This window comes from Microplitis mediator, chromosome 7 (genome assembly GCF_029852145.1).
Source record: "Microplitis mediator isolate UGA2020A chromosome 7, iyMicMedi2.1, whole genome shotgun sequence".
Lineage (NCBI taxonomy): Eukaryota > Metazoa > Arthropoda > Insecta > Hymenoptera > Braconidae > Microplitis > Microplitis mediator.
Genome location: NC_079975.1, coordinates 14,507,466 through 14,531,269, shown reverse-complemented (window position 1 = coordinate 14,531,269; position 23,804 = coordinate 14,507,466). Strand labels below are relative to the sequence as shown.

General features: G+C 30.6%; 1 protein-coding gene across 2 annotated transcripts in view; it reads left to right on the top strand.

The window, feature by feature from the left end:
- Positions 1-23,804, top strand: part of LOC130671252 (uncharacterized) — a 199,089-nt gene that overhangs the window by 96,344 nt on the left and 78,941 nt on the right. The window contains exon 2 of one of the 2 annotated variants that reach the window (XM_057475028.1): positions 11,306-11,332. The exons of the other annotated variant lie outside the window; for it this stretch is intronic. Within the exon in view, the coding sequence (XP_057331011.1) occupies positions 11,306-11,332 (27 nt within the window). The remainder of the gene's footprint in view (positions 1-11,305; positions 11,333-23,804) is intronic. 2 annotated transcript variants of the gene reach the window in all.

Genomic DNA, 23,804 nt, shown 5'->3' with positions numbered 1-23,804 from the left:
GATTTTAGAATTGATTGATCTAACAGTTTTAAAAATATCAAAAAAAAATTTTTTTCCTATTTCTTAGATATCTCAGAGTCTACTTGGCTAAATGATCTCAAATTTTCTGGAAATTTAAGTTCAAAAGAAATCTTTTGAGTGAGAGGTTTATATAAATATACACACACATCCATACACATACACACACAGACACAGACACACACACACACACACACACACACACACACACACACACACACACACACACACACACACACACACACACATCCATTTCTTTAAAAATGTCAGAATAGCATCCTAACACCTTACATCGTCGACATATCATGAAAACCGGTTTTTCGAAAATCGCCGTGAAACCAATAACTTCCCGAATTTTCTGAAAGAAATGATTTTCTCAGCGAGGAGTTAAAAAAATGCCGTTAAATGGCGAACAACCAGAGCATGGGTAAAAATACTCCAGGGCTATACCAGACAGGGATCTGAGCAGCTTTTATTGGTTTGATAAGAAATATTGGTGGCTGGATCGTGATGAAGAACACATCAAGTAATTGGAGCGAAAGAGCAGACTTTTGCGAAGAAAATATCATTTAAACAATCTATCTCATTATTTATAGTATATTACAGATCTAGGGAAGTAAAGTAAGAAACCTCCTCGATCACATGTAATTTTTGGCCGAGGCGAAGCCAAGGTCAACAAACATGTGATCTAAGGCTTTCTTATTTACTTCCCGAAAAGTGTATACTATTTTCTTCCTTGACGGAGGCGGAAAGCAGCAACTTTGGTTTGCAAAGTGGGACGAAAGTTGACGCTTTCCGCCCGGAGGCGAGAAAAAACTATTTATTAAATCAAGATTAGTCATAAAAAAAAAAGTGGGCATTATGTGCCATTCTGTTGTAAATAAGTATAAATTGTAGTTGTAGGGTGGAATTAAATAGTCTATAAGATAAAGGAGATTTAAACAGTGGCTTTTTTTTATTTATAAATTTTCTCCACCGGTACAATTTAGCTATTGCTTGGATACTTAGCCTCATGGCAAGTCCTATTACCTTTCCAATGATTATTTCGCACCCTATTCTAAAGAAATCTATGAACTATGTGGATCACTGTCTTGCGTTTCTTTTGTTTTTCAGATATTTATTAATATGCCCATTGATATATCCAGGGTTTCGAACCCTGAGTTTCTAGGCGTGACGCAAATACATTACTGATTAGGCTGTTCTGCTGCTGGCCACCACGGAATCTTACTAATATACACTAATGCAAAAAATTAAAGGAGCAGAAAAATTTTATAAATTTTTTAGTGATTTTTGGAAGGCTGTAACTTGGTGAAAAAAAATCGTATCGAAAATTTAAAAAAAGCATTTTATAGCTTGAAATCTCTAGTTAAGGTGTATTTTTTTCAAAATTTTTTAAAAGCTCCGATTATTGCGCAAACATGAGAAATACCGCGAGCCAAAAAATTTCTAAATTTTTTTTTTTTTCCGAAGAGCCCACGGACCGCGGAAAAATTCTTTCAACTAAACGAATGCATACATCGTTTAGCATATTCATTCAGCTTCAATTTGGTTTTTTTCTTAACCTCGTAGGACGATTTGTCGCAGAGATATCAGTCTTCAAACAGAAAATGATCCTTTTGGCTTTGATCTTCGATATTTCAGGTACCAATGATCGCACAGAAAGTTGAAGGGCAGCGTTGAAAACTTGAATAAATTCCCTACAAGACCCTGTCATCATTTTTTGAAAAAAAAAATTTTTTTTATTTTTTACATCCATTAGAAGAAAGTACAAAAAAATGACTTTTTTTGGTTTTTTAGTAAATCAACCGCTACTCTGCAAATATCGATGAAAAAAATTATGTTGCCAGGGACTTTTTTAGCTTAATGTACCCCCAAGACCCCTGTAAATTTTTAAATTGATCTATCGAACCGTTTTTTGGGAATCATCGATCAAAGTTTAGCTAAACAATTAAAGGAGCAAGTTTTGTTCCTTTAATTGTGTAATCATAATCAAAATGAAAAATTTTTTTTTTTTCGACTTTTCTCAAATTTTTGCGTTGGTAACTCAGCAAATGCAAGGAAATGACAAAAAAAATGAAAAATTTCCAAAAAATGTCAAAAAAAAAATTTAGAACACAAAAAACAAGTTTCAATTTTTTTTTTTCTTTGATTTTTTTTGACATTTTTTGGAAATTTTTCATTTTTTTTGTCATTTCCTTGCATTTGCTGAGTTACCAACGCAAAAATTTGAGAAAAGTCGAAAAAAAAAAAATTTTTCATTTTGATTATGATTACACAATTAAAGGAACAAAACTTGCTCCTTTAATTGTTTAGCTAAACTTTGATCGATGATTCCCAAAAAACGGTTCGATAGATCAATTTAAAAATTTACAGGGGTCTTGGGGGTACATTAAGCTAAAAAAGTCCCTGGCAACATAATTTTTTTCATCGATATTTGCAGAGTAGCGGTTGATTTACTAAAAAACCAAAAAAAGTCATTTTTTTGTACTTTCTTCTAATGGATGTAAAAAATAAAAAAAATTTTTTTTTTCAAAAAATGATGACAGGGTCTTGTAGGGAATTTATTCAAGTTTTCAACGCTGCCCTTCAACTTTCTGTGCGATCATTGGTACCTGAAATATCGAAGATCAAAGCCAAAAGGATCATTTTCTGTTTGAAGACTGATATCTCTGCGACAAATCGTCCTACGAGGTTAAAAAAAAAACCAAATTGAAGCTGAATGAATATGCTAAACGATGTATGCATTCGTTTAGTTGAAAGAATTTTTCCGCGGTCCGTGGGCTCTTCGGAAAAAAAAAAAAATTTAGAAATTTTTTGGCTCGCGGTATTTCTCATGTTTGCGCAATAATCGGAGCTTTTAAAAAATTTTGAAAAAAATACACCTTAACTAGAGATTTCAAGCTATAAAATGCTTTTTTTAAATTTTCGATACGATTTTTTTTCACCAAGTTACAGCCTTCCAAAAATCACTAAAAAATTTATAAAATTTTTCTGCTCCTTTAATTTTCTGCATTAGTGTATAAGCTGGGCTTGAATTTTCCAAGGCCATCTTCTCCGAATTTATTGAGCGTTGCGCTTAACGGATATAAGGGGTGAACATCCTAAAGTAGTACAATTATTACGTGCAGTCTTATCCCAAAATAAAATTCCAAGGTCGTGCCCTCCCCTTATTAAACAAAACGTTTAAACTCGATTCCGACAAAGAAAAAATATTTGTTTTCAATCACCTTTATGTATCTATATATTTATATATTGTGACGTTGTTTTTTGTGTGTGGGCCAAATAAAAGATAACATCACAAGCACCATCTGATTTTATTGTATATCCGAGCATGGTTCCTGACGACAGTTGATTGATTTACAGTAATTATCGATTTCTGATACAGATTTTTAATTAGAATTTAAGTGTAAGATATTGAGTAACGTCTGACTAAAATCATGGGTTTCGGGTTAAGGCAAAACAAAGAATAACGAATCGAGGGCGAGATTTAAGTAGTTGGAGCATGACGTTTGTCATGTAGAGTTTAAAATATAAAGTATGTGGACAAGTCAGAGTAACCGTAGAGCGGGGCTCAAGTAATTAACACCCGGTTTCATCTGATGTCAGGATGTTTGCTTGACTCTATGAGACTTTCGTGTGGAATGCAAAGGTCTAGCTGAAATGCTAGCACTCCGATACATAAGGACTATGGATTTGGCTTATGAGATCAGTTTTTTAAGAAATTATGAGTGGCAAGACTCAGCGATAATTTTGTAACCATTATTGCCGTGAGAGCCGTTTTTCTGGTCTTTTCTGGATTTTTTTGGTTTTTGACAAGAGGCCTCAGTAGACAGCTTTCACCAGTTTGCTGCTGAGGAAAACCGCTAGTCACATACCCTCGCAGATTTGAATCACGGTGGAAACACGGTGGGTTTGTTCCATTGTACCACTGTGATTACGCGGTGTATCCACCGTGATTCCACGGTGGCTTTGCCACCGTGTATACACGGTGTTTTCACTGTGATTACGCAGTGGATACACTGTGGAACCACGGTGGTGAAATAGCACAAAGCCACCGTGGAATCACGGTGGATACACCACGTAATCACAGAGGATACACTGTGTATACCCGGTGGTAAAATGGAACAAACCCACCGTGTAACCACGGTGGATCCACGGTGTTTACACTTCCACGGTGTTTTCACCGTGATTCAAATCTGCGAGGGTAGATTTAAGAACTCGTCTGCGATCTCGACCGAAGCCAAATCCAGGAAAGCAACCACATTGGGATATCTATTCTCAATATAATTATAGAGTCTGTGGGACTATAGTAAAGATACAGCTTAATTCTTGCCTGCAGAGTTCTTGAAATTGTATAGCTAAAGGGTTCGAGTTCAAATTATAAATTAGAGTACAGTGTTCAATATAGATGGCGATAATAGTTAGTTTTGGGTTTTAAATATAGACCGTTGAAGACGGTTCTTCGAAGAGAGCAGACCAGAGCAGTTGCCTCTAGTCGCTCAAAGCAAGTAGACGTGTTCGAGCATGGCGTTACAGTATCATAGCATTAAGGGCAGTTTCCGGTTTAGATGCTTGCTACAGAAGTATTATTTTAAAACAATGGACGACGTTACTTAATATCTTATTCATCAATGATAAGATATGAAATAATTATTATAATATTGATAATTAATCAAGTTTAAGTCAGTTTTGAGGTATTATGCTACTGTTTAAATTAACGAAAAGAGTAAAGATCTAAAAGAATTATGAGAATTTTGTTGTTTCCTCGCAATCCTATTCATATAATTTATTTCAAAAATAATATTTGTAAATCACTTCATTTATGTATTTTTATTTTTGGGTAGATTTTTTTAAAAATCTAACTATTGTATTTGTCCTAATGGTCGACTTTTCTAGGAATTTGGTCATAACCTGTCATAATTTGTTGAGTAGAGTTCAAAAATACCATTCGTTGGTAAATTTATATATGAATGTATATATGAGTCATACCATCTCAATTCAACGACGTTGCGATGGTGACCCTTTTCGATTTTTTTGATTTTTTAATCTGTTTTCATATATGTAAAAAAAAGTCTTGAGCTAAATTTTTAGCTGTTTATCTCCACCCCTTCCAGAGTTGTCATTTTTACTTAAGAATAATATAACTGACTATAGTTATGATAATCTCACGTCATGGGGGGTCATTTTGTTTGATTGTTAACGCTTTTTCTGGAAAAAAAATCAAAATCAGAAACAAAAAATTTTTTAATGCTTCTTCGGCCGTTTTTATTCAAAAAATTAGTTTTCGTTCAATGGGACACTCAATTTTTTTGAAGAAAATTCCCAAAATTCTATGTTAAAAACAAAATTTTTGAGCCATATCCCAAGATGGGCATCAAATAACTTCTAGTGAAATGAATTAAAAAACAATTTTTTCAATTTCCCGCTAAGAAAATCGATTATTTTCGAAAAATTCGGGAAGTTACAGTTCTCCCCTCGATTTGCGAAAATCGAAATTTCATCAGATGTAGACGTTTTAAGGTCCTAGGAACCTATTCTGACTATTTCCAGAATGATGTCTGAGTGTCTGTATGTATGTATGTATGCATGTATGTGTGTGTGTGTGTGTGCGCGCGCGCGTGTGTGTGTGTGTGTGTGGATGTGAACGCTCTATAACTTTTTAACTAATAAACCGATTTGAATGGTTAAGGTAACAATTGAAGGAGCTTGTTGGCCATTAACTTTCCTGAAAATTTTAGATCATTTGATCGAGTAGACTCGAAAATATTTGTGAATTACGAAAAAATTAAAAGGCCATTCGGCAGCCGAAATGGAAGGTAGATTTTCCAATTAATCTATATAAAACGTTTCATATATACATATCTTCCGATTTATGTTATTGTATAGTCATGATATGAAATTAGGCTCGTTTTCTAAGAGTGAGGGTGAAAAATGACAACGACTATTTTCGATAAAGAACTTTAGATAGTTGGTTTGACAAAACATTATATAGGTAATGTACCAAACTAACCTTCACGTAAACAAAGTATAGAAAATTTAATTAGTATGAGATCATAATTGTAATCGCTATTACGATGGCAAGACTAGTTATAATTATAGGACGTACAGGTACGTTTAAAACATCATTAGTGATGGAAAAAATCCTTTTAAAATATAAAATAGCTGTGAAATTTACAGGTTATATTGTGCACAATAAAATACGACTGAAGAAATTGGATTATAATGAGAAATTCTAAAGTTATGTAAAATGAAAACCATATTTACAACATTTTTTGATTTCATTGAAAATTTTAAGGCTATCAAATCATTGGAAGAAAAAGTTAAAACACAAAGCTTAGGGTCATAAATTAAAGATTATGAAACAATCTTTCAGATACTTTTTACGGAAATTGTGTATGAATATTAGTTTTGAAGTTATATAAACTTTAGCAGTGATTAAAAACTGATTTTTACGAAAAATCATGACAATTTCAAACAGCCATTATTTCAAAACTATTTGAACCATTCAGCCAGTCTTTGAACTTGATCAAGGTAATCGCCTATAGAATAAGTGTAAAAAATTTTTATAAAGATCCGTTAAGATTTTTGGGCGCTATCGTAATGACAAGACCAGTCATAATCATAGGGATTAGAGGTACATTCGATACATCATAAATAATAAAAGAAATACTTTTAAAATATAAGATAGCAGTGAAATTCACAGGTTATTTTGTTCACAATAAAATACAACTGACAAAATTGTATTATAATGGAAAATAAATAAGTTATGTGGAATGAAAACCATAATTTCAACCAATTTTTCGATTTCATTAAAATTTTCAAGGCTATCAAATTATTGGAAGAAATGATCAAAATGAAAAGTTTGAGGTCATAAATTAAAGCTTGTCAGTCAAGCTTTGAAAAAGTTTTTACAGAAATTATCTATGAGTTTTAGTTTTAAAGCTGTATGGACTTGAAAAGTGATTGAAAACTAATTTTTTCGAAAAATCGTTAAAATTTTAAACAGCCATAACTTCTAAACTAATCGACCGATGCAGCCCATCTTCAAACTTAACCGTGGTAATTACACATAAAATACGTGTAGAAAATTTCATTAAAATTGGATAAGAATTGTAGACGCAATCGTGTCCTCAAAAGTCTGTTACATTACATAAATACACTGGTCACAGAAATTAAGGGATAGAAAAAAAATCCGAAATTTTTAGGTGATTTTCAACATGCTGTAACTCGGTGAAAAATGGTCGTATAAAAAAAACAAAAAAAGCAAATTGTAGCCTCAAGTTTCTAGTTTTCAGATCTGGACCTCAAAATTTTTTATCATGTACGGTTCCGGAGTAATCATAAGAAAACCAACGAAAAAAAAATTTTCAAAATTTTTGCTGGTCTTTCAATACCTCTATGGGCGACAATAAATTTTTTTTTAATAATCCGACTGTCTGACTTTTCTCGGAAATTTTATGACCTTCAATTTAGTGACGTTGAAAAGTCTCTACGACGATTTGGCGCCGAGTTATCATTGATCAAAGCAAAAAAGTCCATTTTGGCTTTGATAATCAATAACTCCGGATGTATTGGTCGTACAGAAAATGGAAGCAGGGTTTTGAAAACTGGAAAACATTCTCTATAAGGCAAAATTAGTGGCATTTGATAGAAAAATTTTTTTTAAAGCGATATTGTTTGGTAAAAAACAGGTCAAAATTCACAAATTTAAGGATATTTGGAAATCTTGCTATAACTTTGGATATAACGGATGAACAAAGGATATCTTCGACTTTTTTTCAACCTCAAAGTGTCCTGAAAAAACCCTAATAATTTCAAATCGCTGCGATTTTTCTTTCTTAGTGCCCCAAAGCTTTAAATTTATCGATTTTGTCAAAAATCACCATAAATGGTAGTTTCTCGGTTTTTGTTCATTTTTTCGATTTGAAAATGTTTTTTTTTACCGATAATCTTCATTTCTTCGATCAAAAAGATCGATAATCGAAAAAAATTAAAAAAAAAAAATTTTGAAAAAAATTTTTTTTTTTTTCAAATTTTTTTTTTTCAAAAATTTTTTTTTTTTAAATTTTTTTATTTTGTTGTATCTGCAATGATTTATCATTGTCAGAAAAAATTCCTAAAATTTTTTTTACCGCCGGCATTAAAGTTACCCAAAGCGTATGTTTGTTAAGTTGACATTTAAAGCAGATACAGTTACAGCGGTAAAAAAAATTTGAGGAATTTTTTTTGACAATGATAAATCATTGCGGATACAACAAAAAAAAAAAAATTGAAAAAAAAAGTTTACGAAAAAAAAAATTTTGAAAAAAAAAAATTTTTTTTCAAAATTTTTTTTTTTTCAATTTTTTTCGATAATCGATCTTTTTGATCAAAGAAATGAAGATTATCGGTAAAAAAACCATTTTCAAATCGAAAAAATGAACAAAAACCGAGAAACTACCATTTATGGTGATTTTTGACAAAATCGATAAATTTAAAGCTTCGGAGCACTAAGAAAGAAAAATCGCAGCGATTTGAAATTATTAGGGTTTTTTCAGGACACTTTGAGGTTAAAAAAAAGTCGAAGATATCCTTTGTTCATCCGTTATATCCAAAGTTATAGCAAGATTTCCGAATATCCTTAAATTTGTGAATTTTGACCTGTTTTTTACCAAACAATATCGCTTTAAAAAAAATTTTTCTATCAAATGCCACTAATTTTGCCTTATAGAGAATGTTTCTCCAGTTTTTGAAACCCTGCTTCCATTCTCTGTACGACCAATACATCCGGAGTTATTGATTATCAAAGCCAAAATGGACTTTTTTGCTTTGATCAATGATAACTCGGCGCCAAATCGTCGTAGAGACTTTTTGAGCCCACCAAATTAAAGGGCATAAAATTTCCGAGAAAAGTCAGACAGTCGGATTATTCAAAAAAATTTATTGTCGCCCATAGAGGTATTGAAAGACCAGCAAAAATTTTGAAAATTTTTTTTTCGTTGGTTTTCTTATGATTACTCCGGAACCGTACATGATAAAAAATTTTGAGGTCCAGATCTGAAAACTAGAAACTTGAGACTACAATTTGCTTTTTTTAGTTTTTTTATACGACCATTTTTCACCGAGTTACAGCATGTTGAAAATCACCTAAAAATTTCGGATTTTTTTTCTATCCCTTAATTTCTGTGACCAGTGTATATATTAGGGTGGTCCTTATTTTGGACATTTTCGAATTTTTATGCTCCCAGAAGCTTATGTGGTTCGAAATAAATTTAAAAAAAATATCCTCAACGTTTCAGGTCTCTATCTCAATTTTAACCCGTGCCGCACAGCGATTTAAGTTTCCCATTCAAATAACACGGGGTTTTTGGCATTGAACAATTAATTTTTTATTCCGGCTGAAGTAATTGTTCGAAAAATTAGAAACTCTGTAGACTTTATCCTTTATCCTTTATCCTTATATTAGCAGCTGCTTCTCAGAATTTTTACAGATTTTCAGCTACTATAATTTTGGGGGTACAGCATGATGAAAAAAAAGAAAATAATTTTTTTTTTATTTTTAGCTAAAATTTTTTTCAAATAACATATGAAATCACTCTGCATCCTGACAAGAAGTTCTTACTTTTTTCCATTTTTGCACCTAAGTGGGTGAACGGTATATCTTTGTTGCACTGATACAGTATAATCAGGAACTTTGCATTAGTGTGCAGTAAAGTGTTCCTCAAAAGGATTTTTTGAATTTATTGCGATCACCTTACAAACGATTTCAATTACGAAAGAAAAAAAATTGCCTTAAAGTTTGAGCTCTTAATTTCAACAGGACCACGTGCTGCAAATTTCGTTTTCGTGATTTTTACAATTTATTGTATTCATTTATAAAAAAGATCAATTTCATTAATAATTTATTATAATTAGAAAATTGTAAATAAATAATTATTTCGATATTATAATACACAAAACTATCAATTAGTCCGGTCAATTTAGACATTCGAAGTTACATAAAGTCCCAACAAGCTGAATATCTGTGAAATTGTTCAAAATATAATTATAAACATTGTCTAGAAGTTTCCCATCATTCCCCTTTAAGGAAAAAATTTTATTCAAGGTCAAAGGTTAAAAAAATGAGTTTTTCGCGATTTTCAACAAAACGGTAAGTTTTATCATGAAAGTACCTCAAACAAAAATTGTAGATCATAAAATTATCTGTAAAAAATGTATCAATACTTTTTTTCTTACGAGCCACCGTTTCTGAGATATAACGATTCAAAAAGTTATAAAAGTTGTTATCGTCATAATATGCACACGTTTCCACGCCACCTATGAGGTAGTGTACTTAGCGCGTTTTTTTAACGTGGTTTCCCTAGTAGGCCTACTCCACGGGTCAGTTGTGATCCTGTTTAATGTAAAACTATTGCATAATAACTGAAATTTTCAAAGATTGGGAAAGATAAAAGCGATGTAAATTAAAAAAAAAGTGTTGAAATTTATTCGTCTTATTCGTAAGTTTCAAATTCTTGTTCTTTTTCTTGATCTTCTTTTTGTTCTTCTTCTCCTGCTTCTTCTTCATCTTCATTTTGGATGCAAGTAAATTGCGTCAATAGCGATGTATCGCATGATACTTCGTCGGAGTCAAACGAATCCTCCATTGTTTGTGATTCAATATTAGAGCACGACCGGCCTTGACAATTTGTGCATGCCAAAGAACAAGACAGTCCAACTTTTTTGCAACCACATTTAGCACTGCATCCCTTTTTGCAGTTGCAAAAAATAGTGTTCAGCAGTTTTTCCGGCGCAGGTGGAAGTAAAGTTTGAACTGGCTCTAATATATTGTTGACCAACTTCCAACCCCAGTCTGTAGGGTCTAGCTGATAACCAAGCCACACTTGAACTTGGTAATATACTCGAAAAAGATGTTGGTGAGCAGCAACTGAGGTTGGAGGAAGACAAGCTAATTGAACTTGTTTTTTATTTTTAGTATTTTTAACGAAACATGCATATCGATGCTTATCTAAACAGGTAGTTTTTTTAGGAGCTCCGTACATAGAAAGAAGAAAGCTGATGCCGTTGGTTATAACTTCTTGTTGAGTTGAATTACTCTTTTTAAAAACTTCAGCACATTGAATTAAATCTTGTTTTTCAAACATTTTGAAAACTGCTGTTTTACCCCTCCTGTAAAATGCAGATGTCGTATCATAGCCAAATAGTACATGATCTTGACACTTTACAAAAGTAAATAAACTTTTTGATGAATATATATCTGATTGATGCTGAGCTTTTCCTGGTTTTAAGAAAAAAATGGTTTTTTCAGTTGGCGTTCGAGCAGTGAATCATACAAGTAAGTCAACATCTTCACCAACAACAATAGTTGTATTTGTCAAATTGAATTGCTCTATTGCTGTTTCAATAATCAATACATCAGCATCATTATTAGCTTGTTTTACCAATATATTTTCAGCCGTAAACTTTTCTTTCAACATTGAAATGAACCGAGACTTGTTGTGGGTATTTGTCAGAAACTTCTGTTGACTGGTTGGGACTGTCATAAGTTCGTCAAATAAAATATCAGAAGATGAAGATGTTGCTAAAGTTCGACGACGTTGTTCTGCAGCTTTGATATTTCTCGTGCAATCATCAAAGCCATCAAATACGACAGTAACTCTGGAACCAAAATGTCTACGTACATATTGAACGTATTTATCTAAGATAACGTTGAATGTTTCTTCGCTATCCCACACAACGCGGTGTAGTAAGTATCCTCCGTCAATGATATATGTAGCATTAGTGTTGTTAATATCAATATTTACTTTTTCAAAACAATCGTAAATGGTAGATTTTTGTGTTTTGCGCATCCCGATGTCATCAAATAACGATAAAGGGTAGGGAGCTAATTCATATTCAAAATAGTTTTCTATTTCATCTTGAAATGCTGCAGTAATACACATGCGTTGGAACAAGAATACAGGGTCAATAGGTACTTTTTCGTCATGAACTTTTATGGAACTAGTCATAGTTAAAAGAGGAACAACTCTATCAGCGCGTTTTAATTTATTATTATTGAATGTCAGTCCTGTCATTTTTGCCATAGAAGCAAGTCCAACTTCACGAGCTATATAACAATCAATTTTACCGTCACCAACGACACCACTCGCAATAGAAACAATTTTGTTAACCTCTGAAAAAGGATCATGCGTTGAGAACCACTCTAAAAGTCTTCGTATGTCTCTAGCATCTTTTTTTACTCGTGAATTACTTGCATCAACATGCTGCTCGGTCTTATCCATCCTAACATTTGCGATATCTTCTAATTTGTCACAAACTGTATTCATAGCATGCATACTATAAACCCATTTACTGATGACGCTCTCTTTTGTACTTCTCCCTCGAGCGATACCTTCATCTGTCTTCATAGCTTTCATCATAGACTGCTCGATTACCATGTCCGTTGAAGTTCCACAACTTAATTTGTCTGAACGTCTAACTGTAAAAAATCCTCCTGAAAACTTTTCGTAAACTTCAGGATCCATCAAATTCTGTAATTGTTCCATATCCTGCAAGTAAAGGTGTGCAGATTTAGCATAAGGAAAATGTCCAGACGCGTGAAAATAAGGAAGCATTTCTTTGACGCAGTTTAAATGAGCTTTCCAATCCCCCATACGCTCAGCTCTTATGATTTCTTTAGCAATGGAAACCATACAAAAATATTGAATCCAAAGTTTTGCAGTTGGTCCTCGTTCCTCATATTCTTTTAGTTTTTGATTAAATTTTTTAAGTAAAGCTCCAGATACTTCATCGTCATTTTCAATATCATTGTATTGTTACGTCAAAATAACACATATTAAGAGTTGTGCTCCTGTTTAGCCTTCGCCGAGCGAAATAACTGGGACGGAGCTATAAGGATGACTGTTTATTATAAATAAAATTAAAATAAAAATAAATTTACTTACGGTTCGTTGTCTAAGAGATAATTAAAATTATTAAAAATTAAGTAAAATAAAATTTAATTAATTTAGTAAAATAATAAAAGCAAAATTAAAACAACTTCCAAATTTATTTAAATCAAAACAATTATTTAAAAATTATTACAAAACAAAATTAAATTTGATTTAGACAATTAAATGCGGTTTACAATTTTTAACGCTTTATAAAATGATTTAGCTCTCGATTTCACTTGTTATTTAATTTATTTAAACAATCAATTTATTATTTAAATTTATTATTGATTATTTATTTAATTAAATTGTTACCTTGATCTATTTGATGATTATTATTAATATCAACAATTATTTATTTGATTTATTATTTATTATTCTTCCTTCTCAACCCTTGATAATTGATGTAATTTTATCAATATTGAATTTTATTTATTAAATGAATTATATTTAAATAATTCAAATTAGATTTGATAATCGATGGAATGTTTATCAAAATTATTTATTTATTAAATGAATTACTACTTTTGAATAATTCAACAATTATTTTAAAAAAACTTCTGAATTATATTTTAATAATTCAGTTTATAAACAATTAAATCACCATTATTAATGATTTAATAAAATTAAGGACTTTGCCTTTAAATAATTAAAATTTCGTCAATGACGAATGAGCTCACTTAGGAAACTGAAATCTTTTTCGATTTCCAGAAGAGCTGTTACCAGGTAGTAACATCCCTTCCAATAATTATTTAATTATACCAATTATTTCATTGGTCATAATTGAATCAATATTTTTTTTTATAATTATTATTTATATATATATATTTTTCATGACTTCCAATGCAGTTAGCAACACGCATAAAGCATTGGAGTCGAATTCATAAATCAATATTTATTGATTCTTATTTTTCTCTTTATTGCAATATATTCTTTTATTTATTTAAACATTTTTAATTTATTTCATTTTTAATTATTAATAACTTGTTTATTAATAATTATTATTTAATTATATTTTATTATATCATTTCATAATTTCATTTCATATTCATTTTTTATTTCATTTCTTTATTAATAAACATATCATTAATAATTAATTTTATTTCTTTTTTTTTTAACAACAAATATCTTTATCTCTCAAAGATATTTCAAAATTCATTTCATATATATTTTTTTTTATAATAATAATTTCATTATTTTCATTTCATTATTTCTTTTCATTATTTCATATTTCACATTCATAATTTTTTATCATTTCACTATTTCATTATTTCTTTACTTATTCATTTATTTATAAATTTCAATTTTTATTATTAATTATAAAATATAATAATTTGAATTTATATTCAAATTTTATAAACATTTATTTTTTATCATTTGATATTTTATTATTATATTTATTTATATTTATTAAACAACAATATTTCATAATAAATGATTTGAATTTAAATTCAAATTTAAAAATCATCAGCCGTAATAATGGCTGGAATTCATTTGCTAATTAATTAATTCATGCATAGCCAGATGGCATAGCATGTACGATTTTTAATAAATTGATTGACAGCAAGAATACGACGTCGTGACGTCACAGTATGAAAGAGTATTACCTAATATATGCTCGATATTTATGATTAGATCTGCATCCATTATGTTATTCATTTCAACTTCTTTTAATATTATAATTGCCAAAGTAAGCTGAAGTAGTGTATGAGCTCGAACAGCTCTTGCGTAAGCATGACCATTGAGCATTTTTTCTAATGATTTTGACGCATAGATCTCTGCTAGTACTTCTTTCATGCCGCTTCCTTGCATAATATGACCAATTGCTCCCATAAAAGACATCAGTTAATGAAATCCTCCAAGTCTGACGATGATTTTTGATAATTCAGAGCCCTCAGGTGCGGCTGATACCATTTCTCGAGCTTTAGCATACAGGGGCTGGTCGAAAGTCACGATACATACAGTGTGGCCATACCGTTTTGCATTCTCTAATGCACAAAGTAAAGTCGTATAGATAGTATTATAGTTACTAGCTGGTTGGTGAATAAATAGTAAAAATGAAATTTGAGATTTAGAATAATTCGTATGATTATTTGTTAAACGTTCAATAAAACCATTCCAACCGGGTAAAGACTCATTTTTCCATTTTCCATAAAACCATACTACATCAGCTTTTTTGAGAAACGATACTGTTTCAGTTCCATAAACAAAATCTTTTACATTTATTTTACTGTAGCCTACTATACCGTCATTTGTATAAGTCTGTATCGGCACATGAGCTTTTGCCTTGAAATCATTTGCTGAAAGAGTGTCTTTTATTCGTGGCATAGGTTCTTCTAGTAAAACTGAATGTTTTGGAATAACAATTTGAATAATACCCATTATGTGGAGCGTGTTATTGCCGTCTAGCGTATTTACATTAATATCAGCATTATCTGCAACGTATTGAATAAGAGTGCCACTTTCTGGTGGTAGGACATGAGGAGGACGATGGAAAACTGCTGCTGCCTCGTACGTTATTGTATCATTATAAGAAGCACATAAACCAAAAGCCGAAAAGATTTGTATAAGACGTTTAGACCCGAACCTTCGATGAAAAAAAACTGCGAGGCCTAATTGTAATTTAGATTTAAAAGACCTTGGTTGAACAGCAGTCATGATACAATGGCAAATATTTGTGCATATTAATTTTAAATTATCTAAATTTGACCGTTTATTTTTTAAAATCACTCGTTCCACAAGACATGTCAATGATTCTGGGATTTCATTATTTAAATCTTCAAACATGCGACTTGGTGGAGGGTGATTAGAAATATCAAATACTGCGGTTTGAATATCTTCGCGAATAATAGCTGCAGCTGCGTCTAGGACTCTCAATCGTTCTTCTGTTTTATTCATTTTTTTTTTTTCGTACCAGGCTTGATTCAAAATATCATGATGATTATCCACTAAGCATATGAATGTTAATGCTCCCGACATCTCAGTGATAATAAGTTTATCACCATACTTTACTTTTAGTCGTAGCTTAATCGTTCTGTTATCTAGAGTCGTAGTTTTGCAAACCTTTTGTAATTCATCAAATTGAACTGACAGTCATCGCTATTTTCAATGTAAGTGAATATTTCCTCCATTGCCAAATTCGTAGCTCCGTCTTTAGGACGATCCATTTTAACTCCAGTGGAAGGTTTCAAAAAATTAGCATAGCAATCTCGATGATACTTAGCTTCAGCAGCAACTAAATCATATTCAAATTCGACTCGAGCAAGAACAGCTTTTGCTAAAGCATCGTCACGAGCCCGAGCTGTTTCCAGAATTGAATCTTTAAATTGAAGTGTACTTACTTGGCTGATTCGACGCCGAAAATCTGAAGATTTTCTTCTTTCACTCTCTTCATTTAATTTCTCGCCACAAAATAAGCATAGTTCTTTGAAACAAAGAGCTGATTCACTGATACGTGATCTAGTACAAGGAGGACTTGCTGTGGATGTACTGGCTTCTTGTTTTTCACGTTGTCTTTTATTAGCTGCAGCAATAGAAGACTTTCGAGTATAATTTTTACGGCAATTTTCATGTATTGTCACAGATTTCTGATTTTTGAGGTATTCCGAAAAATCATCAGCTCTTTCGATACTTGCATTGATTAATGTCTTTATACCACGTTCAACAGTAACAACTTCACTTTCAGTTAAAAGTTTAGCACAAATAAAACAATATTCAGACATTTTTAATATAAAACTCAAAACAGCACAATATAGGTTAGGATAAACACGTGTTTTCACTACAGAGTGACGCTCAAGACTAACGGTATTTCATTTATTATAGCAGGTATAAGACCCTAGCCACGTACACAATAGAACAAGAGACAGATGTCTCGAAGTTACACTGGCTTAAAGATTAAGGGACTGGGTTCCATTTTACCTGATATTCTTATAGTTAAAACTTATGTATATTTTATATTGTAAGTATAAGTTACAATGACCGATAGAAAAATATTTAAACATTTAATATATAATATATATATATATATATATATATATATATATATATTAGGGTGGTCCTTATTTTGGACATTTTTGAACTGTTATGCTCCCAGAGGCTTATGTGGTTCGAAATAAATAAAAAAAAATATCCTCAAAGTTTCAGGTCTCTATCTCAATTTTAACCCGTGCCGCACAGCGATGTAAGTTTCCCATTTAAATAACACGGGGTTTTTGGCATTGAACGATTAAATTTTTATTCCGGCTAAAGTAATTGTTCGAAAAATTTGAAACTCTGTAGACTTTATCCTCATATTAGCAGCTACTCCTCAGAATTTTTACAGATTTTCAGCTACTATAATTTTGGGGGTACAGCATGATGAAAAGAAACAAAAAAAAAATTTTTTTATTTCTATCTAAAATTTTTATTAAAAAACATATCAAATCACCCTGCATCCTTTTCATAAGTTCTTCCTTTTTTTCATTCTCACACCCAAGTGGGTGAACGGCATATCTTTGTTGCACTAATACAGTAATCAGGAGCATTTTTTTTCAATTACAACAGAAAAAATTCCCTTTAAGTTTAAGCTCTTAATTCTAACGGGAAGAGTTACCGCAAAATTTTTTTTGTGATTTTTTCAAGAAATATTTTTGTTTATGTTATTTGGCAATGTGTCTTTTTCAAAAATACATAATGCATTCAATTGATATCTGAGATCGGTATATCAATGCCACTAATCATATTATGTCTCAGTTTAACAGTTGATAAATATTATCAATAAATTAAATTTCTTTCAATATTTGCTTAAATAAGTTGGTCACCTTCAAGTTTATTATTTGTTTTAAGCAATAAATAATAAACAAAAGGTGGATAGTTTTGTGCATTATAATATCAAAATAATTATTTGTTTACAATTTCCTAACTATAATGAATTATTAATAAAATAGATTTCTTTTATAAATAAATATAATAAACTTAAAAAATCACAAAAACAAAATTTGCGACACGTGGTTCTGTTGGAATTAAGAGCTCAAACTTTAAGGGAATTTTTTTCTGCCGTCATTGAAACCGTTTGTGAGGTAATCGTAATAAATTTAAAAAATCCTCTTAACGAACACTTTACTGCACACTAATGCAAAGTTCCTGATTACTGTATTAGTGCAACAAAGATATACCGTTCACCCACTTAGGTGTGAGAATGAAAAAAAGTAAGAACTTCTGATAAGGATGCAGACTGATTTGATATGTTATTTGAAAAAAATTTTAGCTAAAAATAAAAAAAATAATTTTTTTCTTTTTTTTCATCATGCTGTACCCCCAAAATTATAGTAGCTGAAAATCTGTAAAAATTCTGAGGAGTAGCTGCTAATATGAGGATAAAGTCTACAGAGTTTCAAATTTTTCGAACAATTACTTTAGCCGGAATAAAAATTTAATCGTTCAATGCCAAAAACCCCGTGTTATTTAAATGGGAAACTTACATCGCTGTGCGGCACGGGTTAAAATTGAGATAGAGACCTGAAACTTTGAGGATATTTTTTTTTATTTATTTCGAACCACATAAGCCTCTGGGAGCATAAAAATTCAAAAATGTCCAAAATAAGGACCACCCTAATATATATATATATATATATATATATATATATATATATATATATATATATATATATATATATATATATTGTAACGGGTTTTTCACCACCGGGGATCTACCGGAGTGAAATCCGAATACACTTACGATTTTTGGCAACCTTGTTCAATATTATTAAAGTTGGGCGCCAGGTGATTTTATAATCACCAAATAAACAATTATCAAAAATGTCAAGTCAGGGTGGCGGATCGGGGAAAGGTCAGGCACTTAAGACTACGATAAATAATTGATCAGAATTAAACAAAATAATTAGTCGTATATTAAACACAAAATAATAAATTGATCGGTATCACAATTAAAATTATCGGTTACAAAAAAAATTATAAATGCCGTTGTCGGCTTGACTCGATATAAACAAAACAAATTGATCGTAGTTGATCGGAAAACAAATCAGTTCATTGCTCAAAAAATACACAGTCGGTTGACGAAAGTAAAATAAAACTTATTTTATTTTTCACACAAAATACTTGACGAATGACGTCAGAGTATTGTAAACGTAAGACTCGACTGCGGTACGACTGAGACACGGATAATCCGTAATTCTCAGAATTGCTCGATAGAAATAAAATAAAATATAAAATAATATTTTATTTCGGTGACACGTTTAATTGCACGATCATATAATTTTTACGCGTAATTAATTATTTAATTAATTATTATTACGTACGCACGGCACTTATTTATTAATTATTGCACTCGTACACTTTGTTCAGATTCGGGCCGAGCTTCGGCTTGTTCACTTGTTCAAGAACTCGGTTATTAAGGGTCGAAATTAATTGTCGCGATTTATTGTTTCTTGATCAAACTCGGATTGATCTTCAGTCGTAATTCAAATTGTTCGTACGCCGAAATCGGAAATTGTTCAGAGTCGAATTGTTCAAAAATAAAACAAACGTGGCCGTTCAGTACGACGTCTATCCCGGATCTCTCTCGACAATCAATGCGTTGGATCGTTTGCTCGGTCAAAGTCGGAATTTTCGATGCTAGAGGTCACTAAAATTTGCTCACCGGATAATTATTTATTATTTCAAATAATTTTCAAACCACGGGTCGATGTCGAATTTTCCTCATGTTACAATATATATATATATATATATATATATATATATATATATATATATATATATATTATATGAAATACAACTACTCTAGATGTATATACGTGGCGTACTCATGCATATTATGACGATAACAACTTTTATAACTTTTTGAATCGTTATATCTCAGAAACGGTGGCTCGTAAGAAAAAAAGTATTGAGACATTTTTTATAGATAATTTTATGATCTACAATTTTTGTCTAGGTACTTTCATGATAAAACTTACCGTTTTGCTGAAAATCGCGAAAAACTCATTTTTTTGACCTTTGACCTTGAATAAAATTTTTTCCTTACAGGGGAATGATGGGAAACTTCTAGACAATGTTCATAATTATATTTTGAACAATTTCACTGAAATTCAGCTTGTTGGGACTTTATGTAACTTCACTCTCATTTTTCGGTCTAAATTGCCCGGACTAAACATTTTGTTTATTATTTATTGCTTAAAACAAATAATAAACTTAACGGTGACCAATTTATTTAAGCAAATATTGAAAGAAAGTTAATTTATTGATAATATTTATTAAATGTTAAACTAAGGTGTAATATAATTAGTGGCATAGATATACCGATCTCAGATGTGAATTGAATGCATTATGTATTTTTGAAAAAGACACAAAGTCAAATAGCATAAACAAAAATATTTCTTGAAAAAATCACAAAAAAAGTGTGTGTGTTATCTTCGACGCACGATTGGAGTTTACTCCTTTAGATCGACTGTCTAAATAGGCACAGAATTAAAGGCTTACTAGTCTGAGAAAAAAATTAATACCATATCAAATGGTAAATAAACGATTTAATGAAAATACCTAAATAATGTATTTTTATTTTATTTTAGACTAGTCGAGGAGTTGAGTTCCTGAGAAAAATAGTTACAGGTCTCCTAAAAATATAGTTGATGGCTTAAACGATCTGGAATGGCGTCTTGGAAAAGACATTTTTTGGATTTTTTTTGGAAAAATAAAATTACAATTGTTACGAACAAAAAACCGTTAAAAAAACTAGCCGTCCAGCTTTTTGGCAAAATCTCAAAAGTATAAGTTATAGCTCAAATATTAGAAAAGTTTCTGAAAGAGCAGAAAATTATAGTAAAAAAGTTCTCGACTCCCCGAACTGTAGCTCCAATATTTATAATTTTAATTTAACGTTAAAAATTAGCTTTTGCGCGGCAGTTTCAGCATGCGCGCGCCGTCCTTTAGTGAGCGCAGTTTTTAAATAATGTTTAATTGCAATTAGATATCAATTAAAAAATTTGAAAACATTCTGGTGTCATATAGACACTTCAAAGAATATGATTCCGCGGTAATAAAAGTTGCATCACCATTTTTCAAAAACTTATTCAATTGTTAATCAACATTTTTTTTACCGGTTTGTGTTGTCATAATAGGCGGCATAAAAGTTTAAATAATTAATGTATGAATTTTTAGTTTTTTGAAGCCCTTTTTATGAACATACTCAACAAGATGACAGTTTGAAAGTTTATACAATATATTGATTTCATTAATTATTAATTTTTGAACTACCAAAAAATTTTAAAATTGAAATAATGTATGTTAAATAATTTTTTTTTTAATTTTAAGCTATTACTGATTTCAAATTCTTGTTAGGCATTATATGATTACTTTTCAACTTTGTTCTTGCCATTTGTTTATAAATTTGTTATAAACAAATGGATTAATTAAATATTGTTGTAAAATTTTTTTTCACCATATTGTTAGCGTAAGGAAATAATGATTTCAAAAAACAAAATTTTCTTAAAACTATATCTTATTGTTTATAATCGTTTTTTTCATCAAGTAATCGTTTTTTTTTAAATCATAATTTGCATTTCTAAATATAATGGCGAAAAAAAAATTTTTGTTGTCAACAATTTATTCATTTGTTTGTTTGACAATTTTTTTTTTCATTTTAATTTTTTTCCAGAACATAAAAAAATTACAAAAACAGCAACCTGCAACAATATGGCAAATAAAAATTTTTTCAATTTTTTAAAAAACATCTGGATTTTGGAATACGACAAAGTCCAAGCACTGACTCAATTTGTTAACAAACAAATTGCTGTAACTTTGCAACTATTGCAGATACAGTTTTCGACCTTTCAGTCGTTTTTATATAGTATGAGTTAAGCTTTCATATAAATTTTAAACCTAACGTTTATCTGTTGTAGTTCTCTAACAACATGCATTTATTTATAAAAATTATAAATGCATTTTTAAGAAAACTTTTTTTTTTTTTAAATTATTATTTCCTTACGCTAACAATATATGGTGAACACAAATTTTCCAAAAATATTTAATTAATCCATTTGTTTATAAAAAGATTATAAAGTTTATAGAATGGCATGAAAAATTTTAAAAATAATCATATAAAGCCTAACAAGAATATAAAATTAGTAATAGCTTAAAATTAAAAAAAACACTTGAGAATACAAAATAATAATGCTCACTGTAGGTATCATTAGAGTCCGACTGATATACTATATATATATATTTATCATTTAAAGACGCTGTAAAGTATATATTATATACTTTAAGTATTATAAGTATATATTAAATATATATAGGTATATTGTATACAGACAATGAATTCGTACGCTGCCTCGTAGGATACCCTATACTATGGAGACTATATACATGCATAGTCTCCATACCCTATACACTCACGCCTGAAAAGTGAAAGTTGTAACGCGAACAGTCGTAACAAGGTCATTCGTTGAACGTATTTAACTCTTCATATTTTATCCATACCGGGCTCCTTAAATGAAAATCGATTCTTAAGGAGTATACTCCAAAAAATTTTGCGGTAACTCTTTCCGATAAAATTTCACTTTAAGGCAATTTTTTTTGTTGTAATTGAAACCATTTTGAGAGGTGATCGTAATAAATTCGAAAAATCCTTTTAAGATACACTCTACTGCACATTAACGCACTATTATCTTATTTAGCAAAGTGCGCTGTAATTTTTTGCAAATATTCGTTTGTTCATAAGAAAAACTTGTCCGAAGCTCCTGATTACTGTATTAGTGCAACAAAGATATGCCGTTCACCCACTTGGGTGCGAGAGTGAAAAAAGTAAGAACTTCTGATAACGATGCAGAGTGGTTTGATATGTTATTTGAAAAAAGTTTTAGCTAAAAATAAAAAAAATTATTTTTTTCGTTTTTTCCATCGTGCGGTACCCCCAAAATTGTAGTAGCTGAAAATCTGTAAAAATTCTGAGGAGTAGCTGCTAATATAGGGATAAAGTCTACAGAGTTTCAAATTTTTCAAACAATTCATTTAGCCGGATTAAAAAATTAATCGTTCAATGCCAAAAACCCCGTGTTATTTCAATGGGAAACTTACATCACTGTGCGGCACAGGTTAAAATTGAGATTGAGACCTGAAACTTTAAGGACATTTTTTTTTATTTATTTCGAACTACATAAGCATCTGGGAGCATAAAAATTCGAAAATGTTCAAAATAAGGACCACGCTAATATATATATGTATACACTGGTCACAGAAATTAAGGGATAGAAAAAAAATCCGAAATTTTTAGGTGATTATCAACATGCTGTAACTCGGTGAAAAATGGTCGTATAAGAAAATTAAAAAAAGGCATTAGAGTTACCCAAAGGGTATGTTTGTCAAGTTGACATTTGAAGCAGATACAGTAACAGCGGTAAAAAAAATTTTGGGAATTTATTTTGACAATGATAAATCATTGCAGATACAACAAAAAAAAAAAAATTTTTTAAAAAAAACAAATTTTTTTCAAATTTTTTTTTTCTATTTTTTTCGATAATCGATCTTTTTGATCGAAGAAATGAAGATTATCGGTAAAAAAAACATTTTCAAATCGAAAAAATGAACAAAAACCGAGAAACTACCAATTATGGTGATTTTTGACAAAATCGATAAATTTAAAGCTTCAGGGCACTAAGAAAGAAAAATCGCAGCGATTTGAAATTTTTAGGGTTTTTTCAGGACACTTTGAGGGTAAAAAAAAGACGAAGATATCCTTTGTTCATCCGTTATATCCAAAGTTACAGCAAGATTTTCGAATATCCTTAAATTTGTGAATTTTGACAGGTTTTTTACCAAACAATATCGCTTTAAAAAAAATTTTTCTATCAAATGCCACTAATTTTGCCTTATAGAGAATGTTTT